Source organism: Crotalus tigris, unplaced genomic scaffold (assembly GCF_016545835.1).
Source record: "Crotalus tigris isolate CLP2741 ecotype Arizona unplaced genomic scaffold, ASM1654583v1 scf7180000019173.45859301935:6455823, whole genome shotgun sequence".
NCBI classification, from domain to species: domain Eukaryota; kingdom Metazoa; phylum Chordata; class Lepidosauria; order Squamata; family Viperidae; genus Crotalus; species Crotalus tigris.
In genome coordinates this window covers 3,418,642-3,446,249 of record NW_024097414.1, presented here as the reverse complement: position 1 = coordinate 3,446,249, position 27,608 = coordinate 3,418,642, and the positions used below count along the sequence as shown (strand labels likewise).

General features: G+C 43.8%; 1 protein-coding gene across 3 annotated transcripts in view; it reads right to left on the bottom strand.

The window, feature by feature from the left end:
* Positions 1-1,274: 1,274 nt before the first annotated feature.
* Positions 1,275-27,608, bottom strand: part of NPTX2 (neuronal pentraxin 2) — a 47,188-nt gene continuing 20,854 nt past the window's right edge. For 2 of the 3 annotated variants that reach the window (XM_039360812.1, XM_039360813.1), the window contains exons 3-7: positions 12,717-13,545; positions 8,333-8,549; positions 5,926-6,170; positions 4,197-4,376; positions 1,275-3,171 (exon numbers count right to left, since the gene is read on the bottom strand). In XM_039360812.1, coding sequence (XP_039216746.1) covers positions 2,944-3,171; positions 4,197-4,376; positions 5,926-6,170; positions 8,333-8,549; positions 12,717-13,154 — 1,308 coding nt within the window. In that variant the 5' untranslated portion in view covers positions 13,155-13,545 and the 3' untranslated portion in view covers positions 1,275-2,943. Of the gene's footprint in view, positions 3,172-4,196; positions 4,377-5,925; positions 6,171-8,332; positions 8,550-12,716; positions 13,732-27,608 lie in introns of those variants that run through there. The other variant, XM_039360814.1, reaches the window with a different exon arrangement.

Here is a 27,608-nt window from a genome sequence, read left to right as displayed (position 1 = left end):
TGGATAGGAATGTTACGCGACCCTTGTAAATACATGCCAAGTGCCTGAATTTTGATCAGGGGACTACACGGATGCTGTAACCATCACAGGTGTGAGGACCAGTTGTGAGTCACTATTTTTCAGTGCCAAAACGGTCGCTATACGGTAAGCCGAGGACTGCCACTACTTGTGTTATACACACCATGTGTCTTGTTCTCTTGAATGGCAGGTTTTTGAGAGATGCATAAACTCGGGGTTTCCGAACCATTTCCAAGTTCCTTTTATTTCAGAAGGAGAGCCTTAAAAATGTGTTTAATCTTAATCGCCCTCTTTACCTTCTGCAAACAGAACAGCAACATGTGAAGTTTGTAGAAGGCTAACGGGAGAAAGGCCTGGGAAGAAAACCACGACATTTCACAAAAGTAGAAAAGGCAAATTCCCTTCCAGTGCAAGGTTGTTGTTTTTTTTAATTTCTTTTTTTTTTAAGAACATCATCTTACATTTCAATGGAAATATGCCTTACAAATGGCAGACATCCAAACAATCCATGGGTATGAAAAAAATCAAATATGAACCTTTATAAAGATCCCTTCCCCCCACCCTCTCTAAAATTAAACGCTCTCTCAAATCGTCTTGCTTCCCTAGTAGCGTGCTTGGTGTCAGAAGCCCCAAATAATCACAAATACTTTTTTTAAAAAGTGGGGGGGGGAAGTGAAAGGGAAGGTGAGAAAGAACCAGCTGTTTCCAAAGGGAGATTAAAGGGGATTAAAGGGGGATTAAAAGACACATACGATTATCCATGTCTGGTCAGGATTCATAGGAAGGCAAATGGGATGGGATGAGAACTATGGAAATATGATCCACAGATAAATAAATAAAAGTTTACTGCGCATTAATTATTTCAAACCGTTCCTCCAATCAGTGCTAATTCATTTTCTCTCCCCCCCTCTTATCTCTCTCTCCCTTTCCCTATCTCCCTAACTTCTCTCTCCCTCTCCCTCCCTCTCTCCCTCTTTAATATCTCTCCCTCCCTTTCTCCCTCTCTCCCTAACTTCTCTCCCTCTCCAATTTCTCTTTCTCTCCCTCCCTTTCTATCTCCCTCTCTCCCTAACTTCTCTCTCTCCCTCCCCAATTTTTCTCTCCCTCCCTTTCTCTCTCCCTCTCCCAACATCTCTCCCTCCCAATCTCCCTCCTTCTCTCAAACTTTTCTCTCTCCCTCCCTGTCTATCCCTCTCTCCCTCTCTAGTTTATCTCCCTCCCTCCCTCTCTCTCTCTCTCTCTCTTTCATTCTTTTATTAAATCCATGTGTTTTTGCACATTTTTTTTCTACTCTGCAGTTGTCAAGGGTGGGTATTTGTTTGCTTTAGAGAATACAAAAATGAAAGTGCAGTTTTTTAAAAGGACAGCCGAGTTGTACTCCCAGCAGCGCCTCTGACATGACACTGCACATTGGTAAACAAATTAGATTTCTTTCCATTACAGTCTAACACTTCCAACAAATGAAAAACAGCACAGGGGGGTGTCTTGTCGTTGGGTTGAATCACAGAGACAAAAACAAAACAGATCAGGCAATTTATGTTTGCAGTCCTGAGAGTTGGAGGAGGGGTGTGTGTGACAATCGTGCTCCCTTCCGGATCAGATTTAATAACAGGATATTCATAACAGCTGGGGAATCCTGGGAGTTGAAGTCTGCAAGTCTTAAAAGTTGACAAGGTTGGAAACCCCTGATTCACAGGAAGCTACAGGTAGTTCTCAACTTACAACCGTTCGTTTAGCGACTGTTCAAAGTTATAGCAGCACTGAAAAAAGAAACATATGGCTGGTCCTTGCACTTACGACTGGGGTCATCTGATCAAAATTCATCCCTGGGGTCACCTGATCAAAATTCAGAGGCTTGGCAACTGGCATGTACCTGTGACGGTTGTGGCATTCCGGGGAATCATGCAATCCCCATTTGCAACCTTCCTGACAGCTTCTGACCAGCAACATCAATGGAGGGAAGCAGGGCTCCATGTGATTCTCTTAACGACGTGATAAAAAAGGTTGTAAAATCGAGCACGGCCGATTGAACCACTGCCTGGCTTAGCAACAGTTAACTGTGATCCTGACTGTAGTCATAAGCCTGCGTGTAGAAGTAGGGGGATCATTGCAATAACACAGCTACAGTGGAGGAGGAGTGAAGTAATATGGCTTTAACAACAGTTCCCCCGCAACTGACCACAGGTCTTCGCCAGGTTTATCAAGAAAAGTTCTGGTTGCTGACCGTTGGATATAACTCTAAGCAAGTCCTTCTAGATTCATTGTCCTTTAAAAGATGAACTTTTAAAGGAGGGATAAAAGATTAGGGGGAAAGCCAACCTAAAATGAAATAAAGGTAACAAGTGAACCATCCCTTTAAGGATCTATGGACTCACAAAATCTACAGAAAGGGGCATTTTATGTTTGTCAGTTGCTATGAGATTCAGCTAGTAATCCACTCCCTCCAAAATTAGATCCTCTCCACGTCTGTGAATGTTATTTCCCAGAATTCCCCTGCCCATGTGGCCATCGCAGGAACCTCACTGGCCAGGGCTACCTGTGGAACAGGACTTCTTCTGGCCACACTTTGAGGAGCAGGCCAAAATGTCTTTGTTCTAATCCTGGCTTAAGCCTTTTAGAACATTATAAATCACCAGAGCTGGGTCCTGCATACCGGATGTGGCAATTCAGCCATTTTTAGAAGATCTCAAACTTGTGGCAATTCCCCATCCGTTCCCAGAGGACTTTTGTGGACATCCCTGGAGAACCACACCCTAGGGGTGAAACTGTACATTGTGCATTGGGGGAGGGGCAGCTTACTAAGCAGGGTTTAAAAAATAAAATCATAATTAATATGATTACACTATGAGGGAAATGGAGAGGGATCTCAGAGCATCAAAGATTGTCTTAATAAAAACAGGGCACTTGGACAGCAAATGCCCATGGCTATAAATCAAGCAGACGTTCTTCACAGCTCTCCACGGGCCACTTGGTGGCACCGCCAAACACATCCACGTTATTGTCGACCCACGGAATGATGTTGCCGGGCATGTTGATGGAACAATTCGCAATCTTCATAATATCATCCGGCTTTAAGACTCTGTCCCAGATGTTGAACTGGCTCATTTCTCCAACGAAAGCTTGGGTGGCGTCAAACCTGCCTCCAACGGTGTCCTTCAAGACAAATGAAAAGAAGCCCTCGATTAAGACCCAGCAAATGTTTTTGCTTAAAAGAAGATGAGTTACATCCTGAAAGAGACAACTTCTCCAACTTTCGGGTATCTAAAAGGGGGGGAAAAAACACCTCCAAATCTGAGAAGATCGTCAAATCTCACGGGGTTTTGGAAATGTGACTTTGAAGTCAGTCTGAGTGTCACTAGATGCAATCTTGCGTGATGGAAACTTCCATAATCAAATTCATCCTCTTTCTCTTCCAGCCCTCTCTTTGCTGAAGTCTCAGCCTTGTAACCTTCTCTTTGGACATTGTCTTCTCCTTCAAAGAGAAGATCACTCTGGCATTTCTGATCCCCAGCTTGTTCAATCACAACAGCATCTAAATCAGTGTGTAATTGGTAGTTCATATACCAATAAAAGAGAATACTGTACTTGTAGCTTAGGGATGAACAGTGGAGTGCTTGGTGCTCTCTGAGCTTGGTGGTTTTCTTGCAAATGTTTCATTACACAACTAGGTAACACTGGCAGTGCTAGAAGAGAATGGTGTTTGTGGAGGAGGAGGAGGAGGAGGAGGAGGAGAAGAAAGAGCAGGAGGAGGAGGACTGTGGGGTCCTTGGTGCTCTCTGAGCTTGGCTGTGTTTCTTGCAGATGTTTCATTACCCAACCAGATAACATCATCACTGCTAGAAAGGAATGAATTTGGCTCTCTGTTTATTATCTCTTCTAACACTGATGAGGTTGCCTAGTTGGGCAATGAGACATCTGCAAGAAGACAACCAAGTTCAGAGAGCACCAAGGATCCTGCATATCATATTATTGCTTACGTAAATTATAAATGAAAAAAAAAATAAAGGAGAGGCAGCTGAAGAAACTGGGCAAGGACAAGCTGTGGTTCTCTTCGGTGTTGGTCATCCAACACATTTTCTGTCTACATTTTTGCATCAGATTCCGCTGCAGATCTCAGGATTTAATTACCAAGCCCCTCCCAAAGCGGAACCCACCCCAAATGATCCACTGAGGCTCACCTGTTCCTGCCCAAGGATCAAAACCCCTCCAGGTTTAATAGGATGCCAAGGGGCTAAATTTTCTCCAGTACCCAATTTCTCTCCGTCCTGAAAAGCCTCCCACATCCCGTCTCTGGTGGTCCAGGTGATGCAAATGTGGTGCCATTTTCCATCGCTGACGAAGAGGGGAAGCTGAGCGACCTTGTCCAAAAAAATAAAAAAAAAATCAAAGCAATCATTGTGACTTTTTATTGTTATTATTATTTTGCTGGGGAGACTTTGCACACCTTTAAAAGGAGAGGCTCGGCATCCTGGACCTGGACCTCGCTGAAATCCTGGGCACCAGGAAGGTGCGCTGTTGCAATTTCAGAGTGAGTGAGGCCTCTGTCACTTAGCAACTCACCTCCCAACTCTCCCAGGGATTCATTGTTTGCGAGACTCTCACCACACCGTGTTATTTTTTTTCTCTCGCTTCCGTCTCACGACAACTTTTGCCTCCTGACAAATGTTTCGTTTTCAACAAAGCAACATGCTGCCCGAGTCGACGGTTCGGTTGAAATTATTCAGCTTTGATGTATCGCGCCAACAGAAGCCGGGTGAATGAACGTAAAAAGTAAAAGTCAAAGTAAAGGTTTCCCCTGCATGGTAGTGTCCAATTCTAAGGCCTGGTGCTCATGTCCGTTTGTTGGCCGAGAGAGCCAGTGTTGCCCGAAGACAATTTCCATGGTCATGTGGCCAGCTGGCTGTATGCCAAAGATACACGGAACACCGTTACTTCTCACTGAAGTGGTATTTATTTATCTACTCGCATTTGCATTCTTTCGAGCTGCTAGGAGTTGGGGCAAGGAACGGGAACTCACTCTCTTGCGCAGAGCTCGGGTCTCGAACTTGAGCTGTCCCAGCTTTCCAGCTGACAAGCTCACCATCTTTAACCACTCCACCATCACGCCCTCTTGGATGAATGGAGCTACAGTGCAATTGTGGCTTTACCACAATTAATCTTTGGACAAGTGAGGTGGGGGGGTGTCTGAACTGATGTCTTTCCAATCAAGCCATCAAGGAGTTGGGTCAAGCATTATCTAGAAGACCCATCCGTCCCAAATCAGAGAGAAGAGGGAATAACCTTGAGGGACAGAAGGAAGGCCTACAACCCAGACAATGGTCTGAGAAAAGAGGTCTGAGTCTAGGGCAGGAATGGAACCTGAGTAAACGTGAAGATAAGACCCTCCTTAGTTCTTACGAAGGTCAAAGAGGGGACGTGCATTCAGACCCGCAAGATTCCATGACTATTACAATAAATTTGGTACAGCAATCAAACAGAACAGGTTCAGACTCTGACGGATAGTTAAAACTACAGAAAGAACAATTGCAACCAACTTGCTTTCCATAGAGGGCAGAAGAAGGGCTGAGAAAATATCTACAGACCCCTTACATCCTGGACATAAACTATTTCAACTCCTGGGATGGCACTATAGGGTATTGCATGCCAAAACAACTAGACACTGGGACAGTTGTTTCCCTTATGCCATCACTCTGCTGAGTACATAATTCTCATGGTGCTGTCTGATGTCTATGTATTTTTACCCATGGCTATAGCATTATTATTTATCCTTCTTATTGTCTTCTTTACTCCCCCCTCTTATTGGTGTTATTATTATGATGATTATCATTATTCTGCTTTGCAGGTACACTGAGTGCTTCTGTGCTAGAGAGAAATTCCTTGGCCAAATAAAGTAGTGTTTTGCCCTACCTTGTCATTGATCAGGAGTTCAATGGGGTTGTTCCCCCATTCGATCAACACTACTTCGTTGGTTTGCCCTGGGACGGCGTAAGAGAAAGGTGTCCCAATTCCGGGGGAGGCGCCAGATTTCAGCCATAAGCAGACGGTGAAGGCGTAGAGTTCGGGAAGCGTCTTCTTGATCTTCCCGTACAAGTAGTTGGTGCGGAGAGGGAGGGAGACCTTAAATTCATCCGGTGCTTTAAAGGCACTGGTACCTAAGGACCAGAAACAACAATTATCTGCACAGGACACGGGATTGTCCTTAATCAGGAGATCTGGGGTCCACTGATAACGGTCAGATAAGAGGGAAAATGTAGCTGGTTCTTTGGCTGCTAAAATGCACTGATGATGTTACCTGGTTTGCTAAGGAAACATCGGCAAAATTAATAATAATAATAATAATAATAAGTTGGAAGGGACCTTTGAGGTCATCAAGTCCAACCCCCTACTCAGGCAGGAAACCCTATATCATTTCGGACAAATGGCTGTTTTGTCTCTTCTTAAAAACCTCCAGTGTTGGAGCATTCACTGCTTCTGGAGGCAGGTTGTTCCACTGGTTAATTGTTCTGACTGTCAGGAACTTTCTCCTTAGTTCTAGGTTGCTTCTCTCCTTGATTAGTTTCCATCCGTTGCTTCTTGTCCTGCCTTCAGGCGCTTTGGAGAATAGCTTGACTGCCTCTTCTTTGGGGCAGCCCCTGAGATATTGGAAAACTGCTATCATGTCCCCCCTCGTCCTTCTCTTCACTAAACTAGACATACCCAATTCCAGCAACCGCTCCTTATATGTTTTAGCCTCCAGTCCCCTGATCATCTTTGTTGCTCCCCCAAGCTCAGAAAGCGCCCAGGACTTCTATGTCAGAGAAAAAAAATTAAACGCTGTAAATCCACGTCATCCCATAGAAATCACATAAAGGAATGCAAATCCCTAAGCTAGCAAAGAATCTAGGTCAGAATTCACTCTTTGACAAGCCAATATCTCTCAGTCCCGTCTCTGCTCACCCCGCTCCCAACTTCAAGCAGGAGAGCATAATAACAGGGTTGGGAGGATGACAGATCTGCTAGACAAAAGGGCTTTGAACACGCAAGTGCTGTACAGAAGTGACTTACTACTGTTAGGATATGTAGGAGCCTTTAGCTGCAAGATGTAAGCATCAAAGGGAGGTGAGCCATACTCTGTAACTCAAATGTGACCTTTCCAGACCCAGCTTCTTTCCGGATTGTGTTTCGGGCTACGTGAATGTCTTGAGGGTATGATTTTTTTAAAAAAAAATTAAGGATAGCGGCTCCAGAAGGACTACTGAAGCTTTGCCCCTTTTTGTATGCAACTGCGCAAAAAAAAAAAAAAAGTGATATTTCAGACATATCAGCACAGCCTCTATTTTGATTTTTTTCCCATCTGTATCTTGTGGACACCCTTGTTTGTGTAGGGGTGGGAGTGTCTGTGTGCATGTGTGTTTGTGTGTATGTGTGTGTGTTCTAAAATAATTCCCCATATTTAAGGGGAAAGGTGGAAAATCTGGCTTTTGCTCACTCCACTAAAGTCATCAGTACCATAAACCAGATAAATGATAGATGATAGATGATAGATAGATAGATAGATAGATAGATAGATAGATAGATAGATAGATAGACAGACAGACAGACAGACAGACAGACAGATAGAGGTAGATAGAGATAGATAGATAGATAGATAGATAGATAGATAGATAGATAGATAGATAGATAGATAGATAGAGTTGATTGTTAGATTACAGAGAGAAATTAGGTAGGTAGGTAAGTAGATACATAGGTAAGAAGAGAGAAAGAGATGATAGATAGATAGATAGATAGATAGATAGATAGATAGATAGATAGATAGATAGATAGATAGATAGATAGATAGATAGATAGACAGACGAGAGAGAGAGAGAGACAGACAGACAGACAGACAGACAGACAGACAGATAGAGGTAGATAAAGATAGATAGATAGATAGATAGATAGATAGATAGATAGATAGAGTTGATTGTTAGATTACAGAGAGAAATTAGGTAGGTAGGTAAGTAGATACATAGGTAAGAAGAGAGAAAGAGATGATAGATAGATAGATAGATAGATAGATAGATAGATAGATAGATAGATAGACAGACGAGAGAGAGAGAGAGAGAGAGAGAGACAGACAGACAGACAGACAGACAGACAGACCAACCAATATTAAAGATGCTCCACTGGTCTCACAGGAGACAAATAGAAAACCATCCACAAAGTTCAACGATGTTGCCTTTTCGGGAGGCAAGTCAACATATCAGTTGCGCCGAGTGCCCAATGGGCGAAGTTTCTAAGGTGCTTCTCCCACAAGGCATTCTGGAGAAGAAGACACAGAGTCCAGCCAGCTTACCTCGTTCCAATTCAGACACCCTTTCTAGGAGAGCGTTCAGGGCTGCCTCCGTCCTCTGCCGGTGGCTGGAGGTTTCGTTATGAAGCAACCATTTCTGATTCTCCAGCTCCGACACTTTGCTTAGCAGCTGGCGCTCCAGTTCTCCGAGCCGCCCCTGAAGCATCTCTCTAAGGTCATTGGGCAAGGCTCCAACGGTCACATTGCCTCGAAGCTGGTGCTTTGGAAGGAGGGGGGAAATAGAGGGTGGGGGAAATCATACATCACCAGAAATGAAAACCAGCTTCATTTGTTTAACTAAGTAGCAACTTAATGTTCTCTCTTGAGGGTGTGGGATGTGTAAAATGGCAAATATACCAATGCAGGTCTTGCAAATATAGATCGTAGAGTAACAGAGTTGGACCTTGGAGATCTTCTAGTCCTGGCTGAGGAATTCTGGGAGTTGAAGTTGAAGTCCACAAGTCATAAAAGGGCCAAGTTTGAAGACCCCTGATCTATACCATTTCAGACAAATGGCTGTCCAATCTCTTCTACTCTCACTACTTAGATCTCTATCACTAGTCTTCAGAAGGCTAGTAGCCAGTTTAGATGTTCCTGCTATCTTTCAAACTTAACTTTGTCGGTTTTTGTATGGATATTTTGGTTCTTGTTTGTAAACGGCTCAGAGTCACCTGGGGAGTGAGATAGGTAGTGGATACATTTTATTCATGAATAAAATTTTGTGTCCCCACTAACCCCACCTAAAGGCAAGATATATGGACACTTAGATTAGTGATGGTGAACCTTTTGGAGACCGAGTGCCCAAACTGCAACCCAAAACCCACTTATGCATCGTCGGGTGCCGGGTGGGTGTGGCCCATTGGCTGAGTGTGGCCAATTGGGTGGGTGTAGCCCATTGGGTGGGCGTGGCTGCGGTGGTACTAAAAAGTTCAATCAATCAATTCCAATTTTGCAAGATCTTTCCCCCCCCCCCCGCAAGAAGCTGAAATTGATTGATCCTTTTTTTTTTTTTTTTTGCACACGGCGGTGGAGGCCTAAAGCAAAAAGGTTTTATAAAACCCAGCTGAAGGCCTAGGACTGGGGCGACGGCGCAGGTGCCCACAGAGAGGGCTCTGAGTGCCGCCTCTGGCACCCGTGCCATAGGTTCGCCACCACTGACTTAAATGAATGGACATAGGTCATGCAGCCACAATAAAGTCATCCAGACACAATAGATTCTGTATCAGCTTGGTCTTAAGGACTCTCTAATCTTGGACTTCAAGCAGTTGCAAAATTGGAATGGAATAACCAAAGCTTCTGACCTTTTTTGGGGGGGGGAAGACCAGTAGGTCTTTGTTTATGAGTCAAACATTTTACTCGTTATCTAGCTGTCCAAGAGATTAAGATACTCAAAAAGTTCAGTAAGGCAAGACAATTTCCAAACCACAATGCAGGTGACCGAGATGTTAGCTTTGGGGAAAGAAAATTGCCATGTATAATAGTAATAATAATAACAACAACAACAACTTTATTGTCATTGTATGTGTATACACAGTGTACACATACAACGAAATTTACTTGACACCCAAAGACCAGGTCCCACAAACATAATCCCCAAACACACTCCCACCCACCACAATTCCCCACCCCTAAGACCACCCAAACATCCACACAACAGACCAAGTAATTCTGTCCAACAGTTCACTGATGGTGGCCCTTTAGTTCATTGCTGAATGCAATTATAGCTCTGGGATAAAAACTATTCAGAAAACGTGCGGTCCGAGTTTTAATTATTCTGCATCTTCTGCCAGAAGGCAACAATACAAAAAGATTGTATACAGACCTGCCCATTAACAGTTGGTGTTTTATCACGATGAGATTTCCCCATGCCATAGGGATGGTGCTTCAAAGAACGGTAAGAGGCAATTTTATTGACTGAATGTCACACTGATTACAAAGAGCTTTCAGCTCTCTCCTTCCAAAACACTGGCTAGGAAAGCAACCTCAGATATTCATTAGTGAGTGTTGGAATCTCAACACTCCTTTATTCAAGGTTGAAGGGGAAAGTAGGAGAGGAGGCTGAATTCGAAAGTACAGTTCAATATTTGAAATGATCAAAGAACTGAAGACCTTTCTGCCTGAGGGAGTAAAATTGTCCAAGAAATAATTCCTGAAATTCTTTTAATGCTTGGAGGTTTCTCTAAAGATGGTTAGTTATTAGAGCGTTGACTTCAGCGGGCAAAAAGCAATGGGGGAAAAAGAAAAGAGGTGGTGGGAGAAGGGGGGAATAATAAACATTCTACCCTCTCCCAGGGGTTGTCTGCCCATTGTGTATTTGATAGTTAAGCTCTGCTGAGCTTTTAGCAAAATAAATTGAAAATGCTATTTGCACTTACATGAAAGAAAAAGAACAAAAAATGCAGCCTATTAAATTCAAATGGAAGGAAGGAAGTTATATGCATTCAAGGAAGGAAGGAAGGAAGGAAGGAAGGAAGGAAGGAAGGAAGGAAGGAAGGAAGGAAGGAAGGAAGGAAGGAAGGCAAGCAATGGACAGGAAAATGAAAATGAACAAATCTTAATCCACTGAAATGAAAACACAATGTCTCCTTCTTCCTAATTTTCATTGAAAAAAATGCCTTTGTTAATGAGATAGACATAATTTTTTACAGATTGTATGCACTGCAATCTATTTTCACAAGGCCACTCGTTTAACCAGAAGTACAATCGGTTTATTTCTTTGCTTTGTGGGTGATCAGTCTTCATTTTCTCTAGCCCTCTGTGTTTTCCAGGTTCGTCTGGTTTCTGTCCCTAGTGTAATTGTTAAAAATGCTTCATTGCAGAGATTTTGAAGATCGTGACTTATTTAAAGCCTTTATTTTCTTAGAAAATAAAGGCAGCCCTGAGACTGAGAGTTTCTGAGAAGTGAAGCTTGTTTGGGGAACTATCCCACTGGACAATCACTAATTACCCTCTTGATAATAACCCGCATGTATATTTAGCTAGTGACAATATTCCAGTATGCATCTTCTCTTAGGCGACAACAAAGATTCCAGCCCACAAGTTAAAAACGATGAATGAGCATGCAAAGAGGAGAGATGGAGGTCGACAGGAAAAGGTCTCCGAAAGGGAAGTGAACGTTGAATGGATCCACAAACTAATCCAGAAATGTGGAGTAGAAATAAAGACAGTCTTTAGCTATGTTGCTACAGCTAGGTTGAAGCTTCACACAAAGAGAATTTTTAAGTCCTTTTCAGTGGGTTAATATCAATCAATCAATCAGTCAATCAATCTGTTTCTAAACAATCCTAAAATCAATCAACTAATTCATCCCATTTGCTAAATAGGTAGCTGTAGATAACTCTCTCTCTCAGCCCAGCCCACCTCACAGGGTGGCTGTTCTTGTGGGGAAAACAGGACTAGGAAGCAGTATTAGATGTGTTCACCAGTGTGAGTCATTTATTAAATTTATAAATACTATATGCACATATGATACGCCATGGCACAGTATATGCATAACTGTATATAGAGCTATCTCTAATATATGACAGATTTATAATATTTAGAGGTCAAAATAGGAAATTCCATTCTCCTTTTGACCATGGAAACGGGTTCCCACCATCTTAATCGGCCACTGGTTTCAAGAGACTTGGGAAAGGGCAGCAGGTAGGGGAAAGCTAGTTTCGGTCACCTTGTTCACTGGGAGTTATGGAGTCAGAGTTTTGGATTCAGATCAAGCAAGCCCGGGATCGGATTTTAGTCCCACTTCTGATTCAGGGAGCTTGAGATCAGCCTCTACATCTCCATGCAAGAGGCCACAGAGGTTAACTTAGTTGCCCAGAGTAAGAAAAAGAAAAGCCGAATGAAAGCCGAATGGTGCCACTTTTCTTAAAGAGAAGGCCATCTCGGTGTCTCTCCCATCAGACAATCGTTGGAAGGATTCAGTCTGGTCTTAAAAGTGTTTCCTACCCTGCCAGCATTTTTTTTTTTTTTTTTTTTTACTTCTCCCGCAATTTGTTTTCTGCAGCTTAGACTTAAGACAAAACCCTTCCCAAAGTCACCTTTAAGAGCAAAGGTGCAAGGACAGAAATCCGCCCTGGTTTTCAAGAGCTTTCCCGCCCCACCTCTCGCCCCCCCAAGTCCATTCCCAAAAGGTTTCTCGCCCCTCCGATGGGGGGTGCCTTTCAGCATCGTGGACAGCCACAGAGCGTTTCAGCACCATGGACAGCCACGGCGTTTCTCCTTTCCCGCCGGGTCCAACGTGCTCATTCCTACTTCAAACCCGAGTTTGGAGACATTCCTACAAGCAACCCGCCCCGACTCGCTTCGGGCTCTTATCCCGCGCTGCTCTCCCCCTCCCGCGTCCAGCCGACCTCTTTTCCTCCTCCTCCTCCTCCTCCTCCGTCCTCACCTCCAGATTCTCCAAACGATCCTTGAGGGCTTGCATGGTGCGGGTGAGCTGGTCGACGATCTTGCCGGGGTCGCGCGGCAAGTCCCCCATGGTGTCCTTGCTCTTCCCCGACTCTTTCCTCCACGTGCCGCCTTTGCCGTCGGAACTCTCGCACCGGCCCAGCTTGCCGCTCAGCTCGCGGATGGTCTCCCGCTGGTTCCCGATGGTCTCCTTCTGCTGCAAGATGGTTTCCCGCAGCTGCAGCAGGGTGGCCTTCAGCTCCTCCTCGGGGGGCAGCCCGCCCCCTGCCAGGGCCCCCGAGGGCAGCGGGCAACCCGGGTTGGCGGCGTCGAGCGGGAGCGAGGTGCACACGAAGCGGCTGCCCGCTGGGGTGTCTTGCGCGCCCGCCGGCGCCCCCCAAGCCGAGAAGACGAGGCCGGCCAAGATGGGCAGCAGCATAGCGGCCAGACGCGGGGACCGATCTATTGCATGGAGGAGGCGAACGTGTGAACGGGCGCGAGCGAGAGGAGAGTCCCGTGTCAGCTCACTTTTTCTGCAGAGAAAGCCCGAGGGGGACGTGAGGATGAGCCTGGAGTTGGCCTGACGCGCAACAGCTGCGGGAGCTACCCGTTCTGGCGCCGAAGCATCCGAGCCAACTCCGCGCTCCGCGCACCCTTAAAATGCCCAGCCGCCGCGGGCAGGGCGGGGGCGCGATGAAGAGGGGGAGGCAGCTGGTTGGCTGAGCGCCCACCGCAAGCCACGCCCCCTCGGCCCGGGACTAGGAAACCTGGAGAGGCGGTGACGGCGGGAAGGCTTCTGATTGGCGGAGATCTGGAAGGTGGGTCCGAATCTGGAAAAGAGTTGGCGTTCGTTCATTCATTCATTTACTGATCGGGAAGTGCAAAAATCCAGACGGCCGCTAAGGGGCAGGGACGGGATACTTTGGGGACTCTTTAGCCGTCCATCTGTTGGTCGTCCGAGGTTTTTGGCGTTTTGTGGTGGGAAATAACTGGAAATTGCACTAAAAGCACAAAGCGCACAGATTACAGTTTAGCACAATAAGTGAACCGGTCTTAAATGAGTGAATTGTGTCAACACTTCCTCCACCCAAAATGTTTAGTGTACAGAAAAGGCTTATTATTCCAACACAGTGTCAGAAATCAACCAGACGTTCTCTGCCTTCTTTTTGTAACTATAATGATACGGTTGCTTAACAATAATGCCGTCTATTTTGGACTTGACAGCAAATCCACTCAAAGAAAGTACGTAGGATGGTTAAAAACAAAACCTAAATCCTAAGCAAACCAGAAGTAAACACCGGAAATCAGCAAAAAAAAAAAAAGTCACAAACAGCTATAAAATCAGCCAGTTAACAAGTGCCCAAAATGCATTCATGTGACCACGGAGGGGAGGGGAAGACGTCATAACTTCGATAACAGGTTGTAAATAGTTCTGGGGAGGATCATGATAGCTTTGGACAATTAAGTGACAAGTTGTAAGTCGAGGATGATAGATAGATAGATAGATAGATAGATAGATAGATAGATAGATAGATAGATAGATAGATAGATAGACAGATGATAAATGATAGATATGATAGATGATAGATGATAAATAAATGATAGATGGTAGATATGATAGATGATAAACCAGTGATGGCGAACCTTTTAGAGACCAAGTGCCCAAACTGCAACCCAAAACCCACTTATGTATCATCGGGTGCCGGGTGGCCATGGCCCATTGAGTGGGCATGGCCCATTGGGTGGGCGTGGCCCATTGGGTGGGCATGGCTGCGGTGGTAACGGCAGACTGGGTGGGACTAAAAAGTTCAATCAATCAATTCCAACTTTGCGAGATCTTTTTTTTCTCCGCGAGAAGTTAAAATTGATTGATTGAACCTTTTTTTTTTTTTTTTTGCATAAAGCGGCGGAGGCCGAAAGCGAAAAAGTTTTATAAAACCCAGTTGAAGGCCTAGGGCTGGGGCAATGGCGCACATGCCCATGTGTGCCATAGGTTTGCCACCACGGTGATAAATGATGATAAATGATAGATATGATAGATGATAGATAGATATTAGAAGATAAATGATAGCTATGATAGATGATAGATAAATGATAGATATGATATCTGATAGATAGATAATAGATAGATAAACAATAGATATGATAGATAAATGATAGATGATAGATATGATAGATAAATGATAGATATGATAGATGATAAATAGACAGACAGTAGATGATATAGATGATAAATGATTGATGATATGATACATGATAAAATGATAAATCATAATAAATGATATATATGATAGATGATAAATAGATAATAGATGATAGATAAATGATGATAGATGATAGATGAAAGAGATAGACAGACAATTTGATGCTAGTTACAACAAGGGAAATAAATCAAAAGCATCATCTTTCTCAAGGAACTACAGAAAAAACAGACCATTTCAGACCCATACAATGCTTAAAAGGCATTTTAGAATATTGCTAAAGCTGGAAGAAAGCTATTGGGATGTGCCTCATCTATGAGAAGCAAAGCCAATCTAAGAAAAGGCCATCAAGGGAACTCCATGGAGAGAAGTCATGGTCCTAAATGAAATACTGCCTTTTCATTCTTTCTAAATGTACCCTTCTCTTTGCAGTCCTGCTCTCATTAACTTACAGTTCCACCCTAGCAACCTGCTGGACCACACCTGCCTCCAATCACAGGTATATTCTAATTTGCATAACTCTATAATTGAAGGTGTGTGTGTGTGTGTGTGTGTGTGTGTGTGAGAGAGAGAGAGAGAGAGAGAGAGAGAGAGAGAGAGAGAGAGAGAGAGAGAGAGAGAGAGAGAAGGGGGGGAGAGAGAGAGAGATTGTTGCTGCAATTGTGGGGCTGAGATTTGGCTTCGGTTAACCCACCCTGCCCTCTGGCGGCTAAAGAGTCAGATTTGCACTCGTTTCTCATGTTTACATCCATGCACCTTGTTAAGAGGGAGGGGAAAGTTCTGACTATTTCATTGTTCACCTCTGGGCCGTTTTTCAGCAAGGGTGTAGAAATGGATCGCCGTGCCTTTCTTCCCTTCTATCCCTCACTGGGGGGTCTTCTGGGTCCCCTCTAACCTTCAGACTCTTTTTCTTTTCTTTCTGCAAACTTGGAGGGCTTCCCCCAAGCTGTCTCCCCCCCCCCGACTCTGGCACCTCCTTCGTGGGCATGGATGACGATGCTGTGATGACAACGTAAGAGTTTTGCTAGTAATGGCGTTCCATTGCTTGGATTTTGCTCTTCAATCATTGTGTCATGGTTCTGACTAATGAAACACTTCAAAGAACTTCCAGGCAAGGTTTACCCTAAAAGCCTTTATTATCAGTGTAACCGATTGACGGCACTTCATGTATATATACATTTTCCAAAAATCTTATACATCTGTTTCCCGAGACAAAACTTAAGAAACTATGATGTCACAGCATCCAATTAATCAGAACTGTATTCCAAGATGCAGTCTTGCTTTCTTTCCTTTCTCTCTCTCTGTCTTTCCGTTTCTTTTTCTCTTTCGTTTTTTTCTTTTCTTCCTTTCCTCTTTCCTCTTTTCTTTTTTCTTTCTCTCTGAACCTTTTTCTCTTTAATTCCTTTTTTCTTTTCATTTCCCCTTGCTCTCTCTCTCTCTCTCCCTTCCTTCCTTTCTCTCTCTCTTTCTTTCTTTTTTTCTACGCCTTCAACATATTCTTTTTTTGCTGCGCGTCTGTCTCTTTTCAGGGGCTCATAAAATGCATTTGGTCCTAAGACCAGTAAACTGAATTATCTTTGTTTTGCTCCAGTCTGTATTGATGACTGCAGTACCCTCCCTATTCAATAGAGATGACAATGTATAATATTCCCATTTAGAACTTTCCTGTTGAGCTCTGCAGGGTTGTGATTTATATTAAAGACGGGGGGGGGGGGAATATCAGATGTTTTATGGGGAATGGAGAGAGCTAAACACCACACCATGAGATCAAATTCAGTTCACCCAGCTATTGAATACCCGCGTATAGTACGTGCAGAAGAGGATTATGAGAACAAAGTTGTTAAGTATTAAAGCAGTGTGTCTTTTGCCTTGACAGGTAAAGTCAATACAATTGTAGAGGCCTGTAATGTAGGCAATATAAGTAATGCCACACTCACTTTGAGACACCAAGCACAAGACAAATTGAATTGGCGATCCCCTTCACGCCTTCAGTATGATGCATGTTTCAATCTGACACCACTCAAAAGACAAAAAATACCATGACTATTAAGCTACAGGGGGCGTTTTAACATTTAAGAGCAAATTTACAGCTTAATATACAGCTTATTTATTGAATTAGGGGGGGTGGAAATTCTAAAAAACAAACAGAAATCAGTCCAGCTCCTCACTAATTAGTCAAGCAGCTGCTTCAATGGAGAAAGAATAAAATAGTTCCACATAACTGATTTGTGCAAGTTGGTGATATATTTCCTATATAGAGAGAGGGGGGGAGAGGGAGAAAGAGAGGGAGAAGGAGAGGAGAGGGAGAGAGAGAAGGAGAGAGAAGGAGAGGGAGAAAGAGGAGAGGGAGAGGGAGAGAGAAGGAGAGAGAGATGGAAAGAAGAAAAGGGAGAGAAAGAAGGAGAGGAGAGGGAGAGAGAAGGGAGAAAGAGGAGAGGGAGAGAGAAGGAGAGGGAGAAGGAGGAAAGGGAGAGAGAGGAGAGGGAGAAGAAGGAGAGGGAGAGAGAGAGAAAAGGAGAGGGAAAGGGAGAGAGAAGAAGGAGAGGGAGATGGGAAGAAGAAAGAGAACTAATCCAAGAGAAAGTACTTTATCACTGCAGTCAACAGGATTGAAAAACCTCTCGTCCCTTAAGGGCGGCCTGGCGCTCTTACGATTTTGTTTCAGCCCACAGGACGGATTGTTAATTTTTAATTGCGCCTTGACAATTTCATGCCCGTTCAAAGCGGCATTTGTATTCTTGCGGGATCCTTTGCAGCCCTTGATGGACCTTCTTGAGAAATGCCTAACCCTGGAAACGAGCGGGAAAGACCAAGTCCCTCGGGCATCCTTTATATAGCTCATATGCTGGTCGTAGGCTGCAAAGCTTCAGCTGCTCATCGTGAATTCAAGGGGATGCGGCTGTCGCCTTTTGGAGGAAGCGAGCTTGTGGAATTGCCGCTTGCTATTCCCAAAGTCACCCGGTGGGCTTTCAGGCCTAAGGAGGGACTAGAACTCCCTGTCTGAATGGAGACGCTCGTTTTCATGCGTTAAGATCACCCAACATGCCAGGATAATAGAAGACCTTTGGCTCCTTCTAACGACACATAATGCTGCAGCTAATCGATGTTCTTGTATGCATTTCTTATTTTCTGGGGAGCGTTGCCATAACCTTGAACCCTGCCTTCAGCTTTTCTTCTGCCCTTCTTTCACAGAAATGGGTAACTGAAGAACATAATAATAACATCGTGCAGGCGATGGATCAAAAAGGCCAAACCATTAGGGACCTGGTCAGGACGCTAAGTTTCCTCTTGAGCTCTGAGTAGCATGCGAAGAAAAACGAAACGTAATAGATCTCCAAGGATACTTGATGGGCCCAGAAAGCCATTAAATTCAGAGAAATCATTACTTGGTATGTAGTGTGCATTTTGTTAGAAAAAAAACAGAAAAGGGGTAGGGGAGAGGAAGAGAAAAAATGCCGCTTAAGAAGCAAACCTGGATTCAGTTTCTTATATCCAAGAACTACTAGACTTTTAAACTCAAGACACCCCTCTCTCCCCAAAAATGATTTTGTCATGATAAAACTTCAATGTTGCAGTTGGCATATTCTAATTTTTAAAAAAATGTTTTCAAAAAGGTAAGATGCAACTGGCCCCCAGAACAGTGGTTTTTCTTTAGATTGGGGGGGGGGAGTGTCCAACTTCAACAACTTTAAGACTTGAACTCCCAGAATTCTTTGTAAGGGTGAAAAATGGTCATATGTCACTTTTTCCAGTGCTGTGGTAACATTGAACAATCACTAAATGAACTGTTTTAAGTTGGGAACTACCATGTTTTTCGTATAGATAGATAGATAGATAGATAGATAGATAGATAGATAGATAGATAGATAGATAGATAGATAGATAGATAGATAGATAGATAGATAGATAGATAGATAGATAGATGAATAAATGATAGAAGATAGATAGATAGATAGATAGATAGATAGATAGATAGATAGATAGATAGATAGACAGACAGACAGACAGACAGACAGACAGAGGGAGATAGAGAAATAGAAATAGAAATGTAAATGTAAATGTAAATAGAAATAGATATATAGATATTGGTTTTAAAAGCCCCATGCCTTCCAACATGCCGAACAAATTAAAGCAATGTTTACTGTCCCGAGATAAGTTAAATTAAACCCTTACTTTATGGTTCGACAGATAAAACATGGAGAGATGAAGGGAAGAGGAGAAAAACTGAGACTGAGTAATATTTTCCATACTCTTTCCCTGAAAAAAATAACAACAGCTCTCGGCCAAACGTCACTAAGCAGTCCAGGTGGCCTTGCCGTGTCCTTTCACACTGCAGACGCAGTGACCGAGCGCTGATGTTTCCCGACACCTTCTCAGAGGCGAAGAGAGCTTTTCAAGAGGGACAACATCCTCCCTGCTCTCATTTCAAGGCTGTGTGGCCAGGAAAGGACGCACTTGCTGAAGGGGCACCAGAACTAATGAGCTCTCTGTAGATGGTGGCACAGTAAAAGATTATTTGATTGCCGCAGGATGTGTGATCTTGGCAGAGATTCAAGGAGGCCTTACAATAATATCCGGTATTGCTCATGCTACAGTTGTTAATTCATCGGTAAACCAGGCAATATTAATAAGTGTGAAGTACTTAATCTAGGCGCCAGGCTAGAAAGTGGGAGACCATGAGTTCTAGTCCTGCCTTAGCGATGAAAGCCAGCTGGGTGACTTTGGGCCAATCCAGGAGATGGTGAGTTATAGTCCTGCCTTAGGCATGAAAGCGAGCTGGGTGACTTTGGGCCTGTCACCAGGAGACGGTGAGTTCTAGTCCTGCCTTAGGCATGAAAGCCAACTGGATGACTTTGGGCCAATCACCAGGAGATGCCTGTCAAGGACTACCTGTACTTTTCAAAATATTTGCATTGCACTTCAGGTAGAGAATCTGTTTTGCACTGGGGTTCATGAGGCGCTGTCAGCCAAGCTTCACTCTTGGTGCCACGGACAAATATTTGCAAACCTGGGTTGTTGAGCAAGATTGCAAAGTGTATCTGATACAGGAGGGATTGGCAAAACATACTGCAGCTCCAAAATCTCTCTTGAGTTTGTGTCTAGACAGACTCCTGGCAGACAATCGATTGAAGCAGTTCATAAACTAATTATTACTTCAACCGGGCAAGTAATTCACATCTACTGTGGCACTGTTGCCAAGTCAGCATCTAAAATAAGCATCCAATCTACAATTCTGCGTTTCAGATCAGGGTAATGTCTTCCTGAGCAAATTGTAATGAATGATGGTGGGTTTTTCTGGCTGAAAAAAATGTTTTTCTTAAAGGAGAATTTGTTCGATTTTATCTGCCTCTAGTGCAGTGGTTCTCAACCTGTGGGTCGGGACCCCATTTGGGGTCAAACGACCATTTCGCGGGTCGCCAAACCACGCTGTCCGCCATTTTTTTCCCTTTTCCCTAGCTGTCCTACTCCCTCTTATTGGTGGCCACACCCATTTGGGGGTCACCACAACATGGGGAACTGTATTATGGGGTCACGGCATTAGAAAGGTTGAGAACCACTGCTCTAGTGTGTTTTCCCAGTTCTCAAGATGGGATTGGGATTTGGCTGTTTTGCAAATGCAGGATGAACTCTCTTCATGAAAAGTAGGTCTATATAGATATGCATTTGATTAGACCAGTGGTTCTCAACCTTTCTAATGCCGCGACCCCATAATACAGTTCCCCATGTTGTGGTGACCCCCAACTATCATCGGGTGCCAGGGGAATGGCCAAAGAAAAGGGGGAAAAATGGCGGACAGCCTTGTTTGGCGACCCCCGTGAAATGGTCATTCGACCCCAAATGGGGTCCCGACCCACAGGTTGAGAACCACTGGATTAGACCATGTTTTAAAAAAAGAAACCGTTACGGTATTCCTGACAGTGGGAACAATTAATCAGTGGAACGGCTTGACTCCAGAAGTTGCGGATGCTCCATCAGTGGAGATTTTCAAGAAGAGGCTGGACAGAAATCACATACATGTTATGCCCTTTTAAGCAACAAAGCCAACCAACTCCATCCCTTCGCATTTATCCGCTTATTGTCGATACATGAAATTTGGCATCAGCTCAGAGACTAACTGCAATACTGTCAGCTAACTTCTTGTAAGTCTTACAGGATGTTGATAGTAATTGTAATAAAAGATGGCACTAGTAGCAACTATCGCCCCGGCTTTAAATAAAACTGTTCATTCCAAAAAGCATTTTATTACCAGCCCAGTTAATTACTACAACAACACAACATAACAACACAATATATTTCAGTGACATTATGTGCTTTATGTCCAGCACTACAGAGGCATAGAATCAAGATCACACAAGGTATCAGTGCCGCTTTATAAAACCCTAGTGAGACCAGACCTGGAATACTGCAGACAATTCTGGTCACCATATGACAAAAAAGATGTTGAGAGTTTGGAAAAAATTCAGAGAAGAGCAACTAAGATGATCAAAGGCCTGGAAGCTAAAACATACAAAGAACGGCTGAGGGATTTGGATTTGGCCAGTCTAAAGAAAAGAAGAAATAGGGGAGACATGATAGCAATGTTCCAGTATCTGAGGGGCTGCCACAAAGAAGAGGGGGTTACATTATTCACCAAAGCACCAGAAGGAAGGACGAGAAACAATAGTTGGAAACTGATCAAAGAGAGAAGCAATCTGGAATTAAGGAGAAACTTCCTGACAATGAGGACAATTAACCAATGGAACAGCTTACCCCCAGAAATCGTGGGCACTCCATCACTGGAGATTTTTAAGAAGAGGTTAGACAGTCACTTGTCTGAGACGATATAGGTCCTCCTGCTTGAGCAGGGGGCTGAACTAGAAGACCTCCAAGGTCCCTTCCAGCTCTATTCTATTCTACTCATAAACTGTACTATAACATAGAGGGACTATAACTTAGAAGTTGCTGGTCTGATGAATACAGAGTCACTGGATCAAGTCGGGTTGAAGCCAGGTCTTGTATAGCCTTTAGAGTCAGCCTGGACTGGGTCTTTGAAAATCTAGATCAGGTCTTTTGTCTTTCCGTTGCCCCCAAAGGAAAATCCCAAAGCTTTTATTTTTCTGTACTGTCAATTTGTCACCTTGCTCAGAATTTAGATGATCGGTTTCCAAATCAAGGGTGGTCAGTTTCCAACCTGAAGGCTGAAGCTAATTTGGGGGGGGGGGGAAATGGCGTAAAATTCGCTTAACACCTGTCTTGCTTAGCAACAGAATATTGGGGTTCAATTGTGGCCGTAAAGTCGAGGACTCCCTGTACCCCTGGAGTTTTGCATGGATCCAGCAGAGGGCTAGGAAGAGCCCTGCGGGCATCTGACGTAGGGATGAAAAATTACCCAGGTCTGACTGCTTCTCCTCAAAGCTCTTTCATTTTTCTACTGCAACACCACAAAACTCTCTTTGCAGCCTTCCCCAAATGCCTGGGGAGAAAACATGCCCACAGCTGCCACCTCCATAATTTATTCTTCATCTAGCTCTGAGCTCAACTGTACTTGCTGTTGCTCATGCCTAACCTGCAGGCTTTCCTTCTCCATTCTCTCCCCCCCCCAAAAAAAAGGGGGGGGGAAGAAAGCAGCCTCACTATCATTGTATTTTACTTCCCCAATGCCAGTGCCGGAGGGAAAGAGCCAATGGTTTGCACCAAAGAGTGGAAAAGCTTGAAATCTTTCTTCCTCCTTGTATGCTGTGATCCCTGTAGGTTGGGGGGGGGGGGAACTAACTGCTGGACAGTGGCTGGTTGCCTTGGCTCAGATTCAAACAATATCTGCCACTGATGAATTAAATCTCTGATCAGTGATGGATCCCTCCCGGGACTTGGTCCATCATCTTGCTCAGGCTACATATAAATTTAGTAAGTTATCTTCTTCTTCTCCTTTTCTTCTCAAATATCTTGAGTTGGGTGATAAATCTGATCCAGTTTGCAAGCCGACAGCTCTCAAGTCCATCAGTGTGGTCACCGAGATGTTGCGGAGATGCACAATGCTCAGACAGAGGCAGGCAAGTGTTTCAGCCCAGCCAGGTGACAATGTGGACTTTACCGGCTGGGCTTTTTAAATTTGAAGAGTCCTAGATGGATTTGGTCCACCGGCTGTCTGTTTATTCAAAGCGGCAGTGACGAAATGTCACCCAATTGTGGGTTTTGGCAGGCGTTGTGACTGTGGAGGCTTCAGCAGACAAAAGGCTGACTCATCACCAACAGCTGGAGGGGCTTCTTTAGCAAGCAGGGAGACTTAGCAAATGAGTCCAGCACATTTCATTCATAAATCAAGTTTGTCGACAGATGACTGAGGAAACAGGCGGGCCGCATCTGTTTTCAAGGGGCAAAGTTTGAGCTATCGGTTAAGCAAAGACTTGCCTCCAAGACAGACAATGGCTCCTTTCCTGGATCATATGCAAATTTTAGCAATCAATCAATCAATCAATCATAAAGAAGAGGGAGGGGTCAAGCTCTCCTCCAAAGCACTTGAGGGCAGGACAAGAAGCAATGGATAGAAACTAATCAAAGAGAGAAGCAGCCTAGAACTAAGGAGAAATTTCCTGACAGTGAGGACAATTAACCAGTGGAACAACCTGCCTCCAGAAGCTGTGAATGCTTCAACATTGGAAGTCTTTAAGAAGAGACTGGACAGCCATTTGTCCGAAATGGTATAGGGTTTCCTGCCTGAACAGAGGGTGGGACTAGAAGACCTCCAAGGTCCCTTCCAACTCTGTTATTCTGTGAATTCATTTTATTTTGGTCACAGCCCAACAAAGAACTAAGAACGTAACAATTCTTGCTAGAACTGAAATAAATCTGCTTCTGTCCTTCTCCACACCAACCTCTTTACTCGTACCATCTAACATTTACCCAGTGATCGCTCTCCGATTCTGAGCTGTTCCGCAGAAGCTGCAATTCCTCGTCCCTAAATTCTATTCTTCCTGTCTCTCTTTGCAATTTAGAGCCCCTAAGCTGGAGGAGAAAGAGGAGGGTGACTGAAAATGATGAATTGATGCATCACGAAAGAGGCTTTTTAAAATTAAAAAAAGCCTCCACACACTTTTTGGGAAATTGATAGAGGTGGCCCTCAGTTTACAATTGTTCCTCCACCACAGCATCCATTTTAGTTAAAAGTGCACTTCCACTTTCCAACTTCCAGAGGTGTCCTCCTAGCTTTCCCACTGCAGCTCCCGTTGTCGGGAGAATGATTCTGATGCCATCGGAAGAGAAACTACCCTCATTAAGGAATTTTTGCAAAAAAGGCTGGTAAATTTTATTAGTATCATTGCCTGGATTGTAACTCAGCAGGGCTGCAGGGGCTGTGCCTTGCCGAGTGGCCGTAAAATATCGAAATGCAAATGAGACGTAAAGAGCATCGGTTTCCTTGGAAAAGCTTCCAAGGGCTGAGAAAGTTTTGGTGCAAAACTTTGGAGAGCACGGAGGATGGGGATGACTTAAACTGAAAGGGATGTGGCTTCCTGTTGAAGGGGCTGAAGATGTTGCTCAGGTGTGGGAAAAGGCAGGGGCGCCCCGAAACAATGGGGCTGAGAAAGCCAGCAGTGAAGTGGCCCCAAATTATTCTGTTGATGTAAGTCCGTGCGACCTGTCTTACAATACAATAGTGTCACGGTGATGTTACTAATGATGTTACCTAGTTTGGTAATGAAACGTCTGCAAGAAAACCACCCAGCTTGGAGAGCACCAAGGACTCCCTGGCCTAGACTTTCTTCTTCTTCTTCTTCCTCTTCTTCTTCTTCTTCTTCTTCTTCTTCTTCTTCTTCTTCTTCTTCTTCTTCTTCTTCTTCTTCTTCTTCTTCTTCTCCTCCTCCTCCTCCTTCTTCTCTTCTTCTTCTTCTTCTTCTTCCTTCTCCTCCTTCTCTTCTCCTCCTCCTCCTCCTCCTCCTCTTCTTCTTCTTCTTCTTCTTCTTCTTCTTCTTCTTCTTCTTCTTCTTCTTCTTCTTCTTCTTCTTCTTCTTCTTCTTCGTCTTCTTCTTCTTCTTCTTCTTCTTCTTCTTCTTCTTCTTCTTCTTCTTCTTCTTCTTCTTCTTCTTCTTCCTTCTTCCTTCTTCCTTCTTCCTTCTTCCTCTTTCTTCTTCTCCTCCTTCCTCCTCCCAAACCCCACTCCTTTCTAGCACTGCTGATGTTACCTAGTTTGGTAACGAAACGTCTGCAAGAAAGCCACTAAGCTCAGAAAGCACTAAGGACCCCACAGTTCAGCCTGAGTTAGAGATATTTTCTATGTGAGGGCTGTTTATTTCCAGAAGAGGCTGCAAACTGAGATCTACTTTTCAGCAGGTATTACAAGATTGTATTAGAAATGAGGATGGGAGAACAGGTATACCTGTTTACTGTAGTATACCCTGCACCCAATAACACACCTAATACTCCTTCCTCTTCCTCTTTTCCCACCCCAACAATCCTGTTAGGTGGAGTGGGCTTAGAGAGAGGGACTGGCTCTTGCAAGCAGGCTAAGAAAAGCTGCTTTAATTATTGTAACGAGAGATGCCAGTAGGAGTCAAAGAGGAGAGAATAAATGCGATTCATTAAACGCTTCATGAATAATTAGTTAATGTTTAGAGAAGGCAGCAAACATAGAAAATACGTTCAACGGCGTTCGGCAAAATGCCCGTATTTTTGATGCGACTGCCAAAGGAAGTCAAGAAGAAAGTTATTATTGTTCAGAGAAGGAATTATTATGTTATTGTTATGTGCTATGAAAATATAGGAAGTATTTTACTTTATGCTCGATTGATCTACCTACATTTATATCCCAAATGTTCCAAATCCTAGCGACTCCTTCAGTAATAATGTAAGGTGCCATTCTTCTTTCTCATATTATTTGACTGAAAAGAACAGAGGAGGAGGAGGAGGAGGAGAAGAGGAAGAAGAGGAAGAAGAGGAGGAAGAGGAGGAAGAAGAGGAAGAGGAAGAGGAAGAGGAAGGAGAAGGAGGAGAAGGAGGAGAAGGAGAAGGAGAAGAAGAAGAAGAAGAAGAAGAAGAAGAAGAAGAAGAAGAAGAAGAAGAAGAAGAAGAAGAAGAAGAAGAAGAAGAAGCAGAAGAAGAAGAAGAAGAAGAAGAAGAAGAAGAAGAAGAAGAAGAAGAAGAAGAAGAAGAAGAAGAAGAAGAAGAAGTTGTTTAACCATCTTTCTCGAATGCAAAGTGCAAAAAAGGGTTAGGTTTTGCTGTCATGCACACCCAGCCAACATATCAGTCTTATTGAAATGTCAGGCATGTGCTTTTTAGCTGTGAGAAAACAACTCTATAAAATAGGAGAGCAAAAACATTCTTAAAGGAAGCAGAATTGTGAAAAAAAACAAACGCCTGCAGGTGAAACAGTGTCTGTGTGTGTGTCTGTGTCTGGGGGGGGGGGCGTGTTATGTTGCCACAATTCTGCTACACTACAGGGAGGGAGATTACACTGGTATAAATCTAAACAGGATAATAAAAGCTATCGTTTAATATCTACTCCCGAAATTAACACTGGCTTTCTTGCTCAAACGGGGAGCTATCATTATTCTTTTTTCCTTTATTTATTTATTGTGCGTTGGGGGGGGAGGCTATAAGGGAAGAAAGAGGCTGCATTCTGCTTTGATCTCTCACAATAACCATGGGTTAAACTCGGCATAGTAGAATATTTCCAGAAGCTGCAAGATATCACTGATTCATCCTATTTCAAATCAAAAGGGCTTCTGCATTAACAGCCTTCCGAGGAAAATTCCCAGAGAGCTCAGAATCTGCATTTAATCTGCATGAAGCTTGTCACTTACTTTCAATGTTTGCTGCTCAGGGATTTTTTTTTTTTTGCAGCTCAGATTTCCCCTCCAGCTCGCTGATTTGCAAATTCAAAATTCCTCCAGGGCAGTTCCATTAAAGTTAAGTAACAAAAGAAGCAGCATTTCCAAGAGAGGGAATGCATTTCATTTATTTTTCAGGAAACACAATCCACTCAAACCTCCCTTTAAAAGGGGGAGTAAAGAAATGCCTCTCACACACACACACACACACACACACATCCCTCCGGGGATGTCATTCCATCCCCACCCTTCCTGCCTGAAATCGGTCAGGAAAAGCGGTCAGGAAAAGCGGTATGTCTTGATCATGGCCAGCCTTGCGAGGTAGCTCAAGCAAAAAGCTCACCCAGGAGTGCTGCAGACAGTCCTCAATTTACAACGGTTCATTTAGGGACTAAAGTTACAACGGCACTGAAAAAAATGTTTTTCACACTTATGACCCTTGCAGCCTCCCCCAGGGTCACGGGATCAAAATTCAGACGCTTGGCAACAGACTCATATTTATGACGGTTGACGTGTTCCGGGGTCACGTGATCCCCTCTTGCGACTTTCTGACAAGCAAAGTCAATGGGAAGCTGGAGTCACTTAACAACCACGTTAGTAATTTGACAACGGCAGCAATTCGCAACGACTCTGTTGAGAAGGTCGTAAAAAGGAGCAAAATCGTCTTAACAGCAGCAATGGAAATTTGGGGGTCCACTGTGGTCGTAAATCAAGGACTATCTGTATTAAACTTCTAGCTGAAGGCATAAAACGGCCCGATCTTGGAATGGTGACACCGAAAGCTTCTCGTCCCCACTTATTTTACTGTATTTATTTAATTTCTATGCCATCTTACGTTTTATACACTTTATTTTATGCAATTCTCCCTTTCTCGGGTTTTTAAACCTT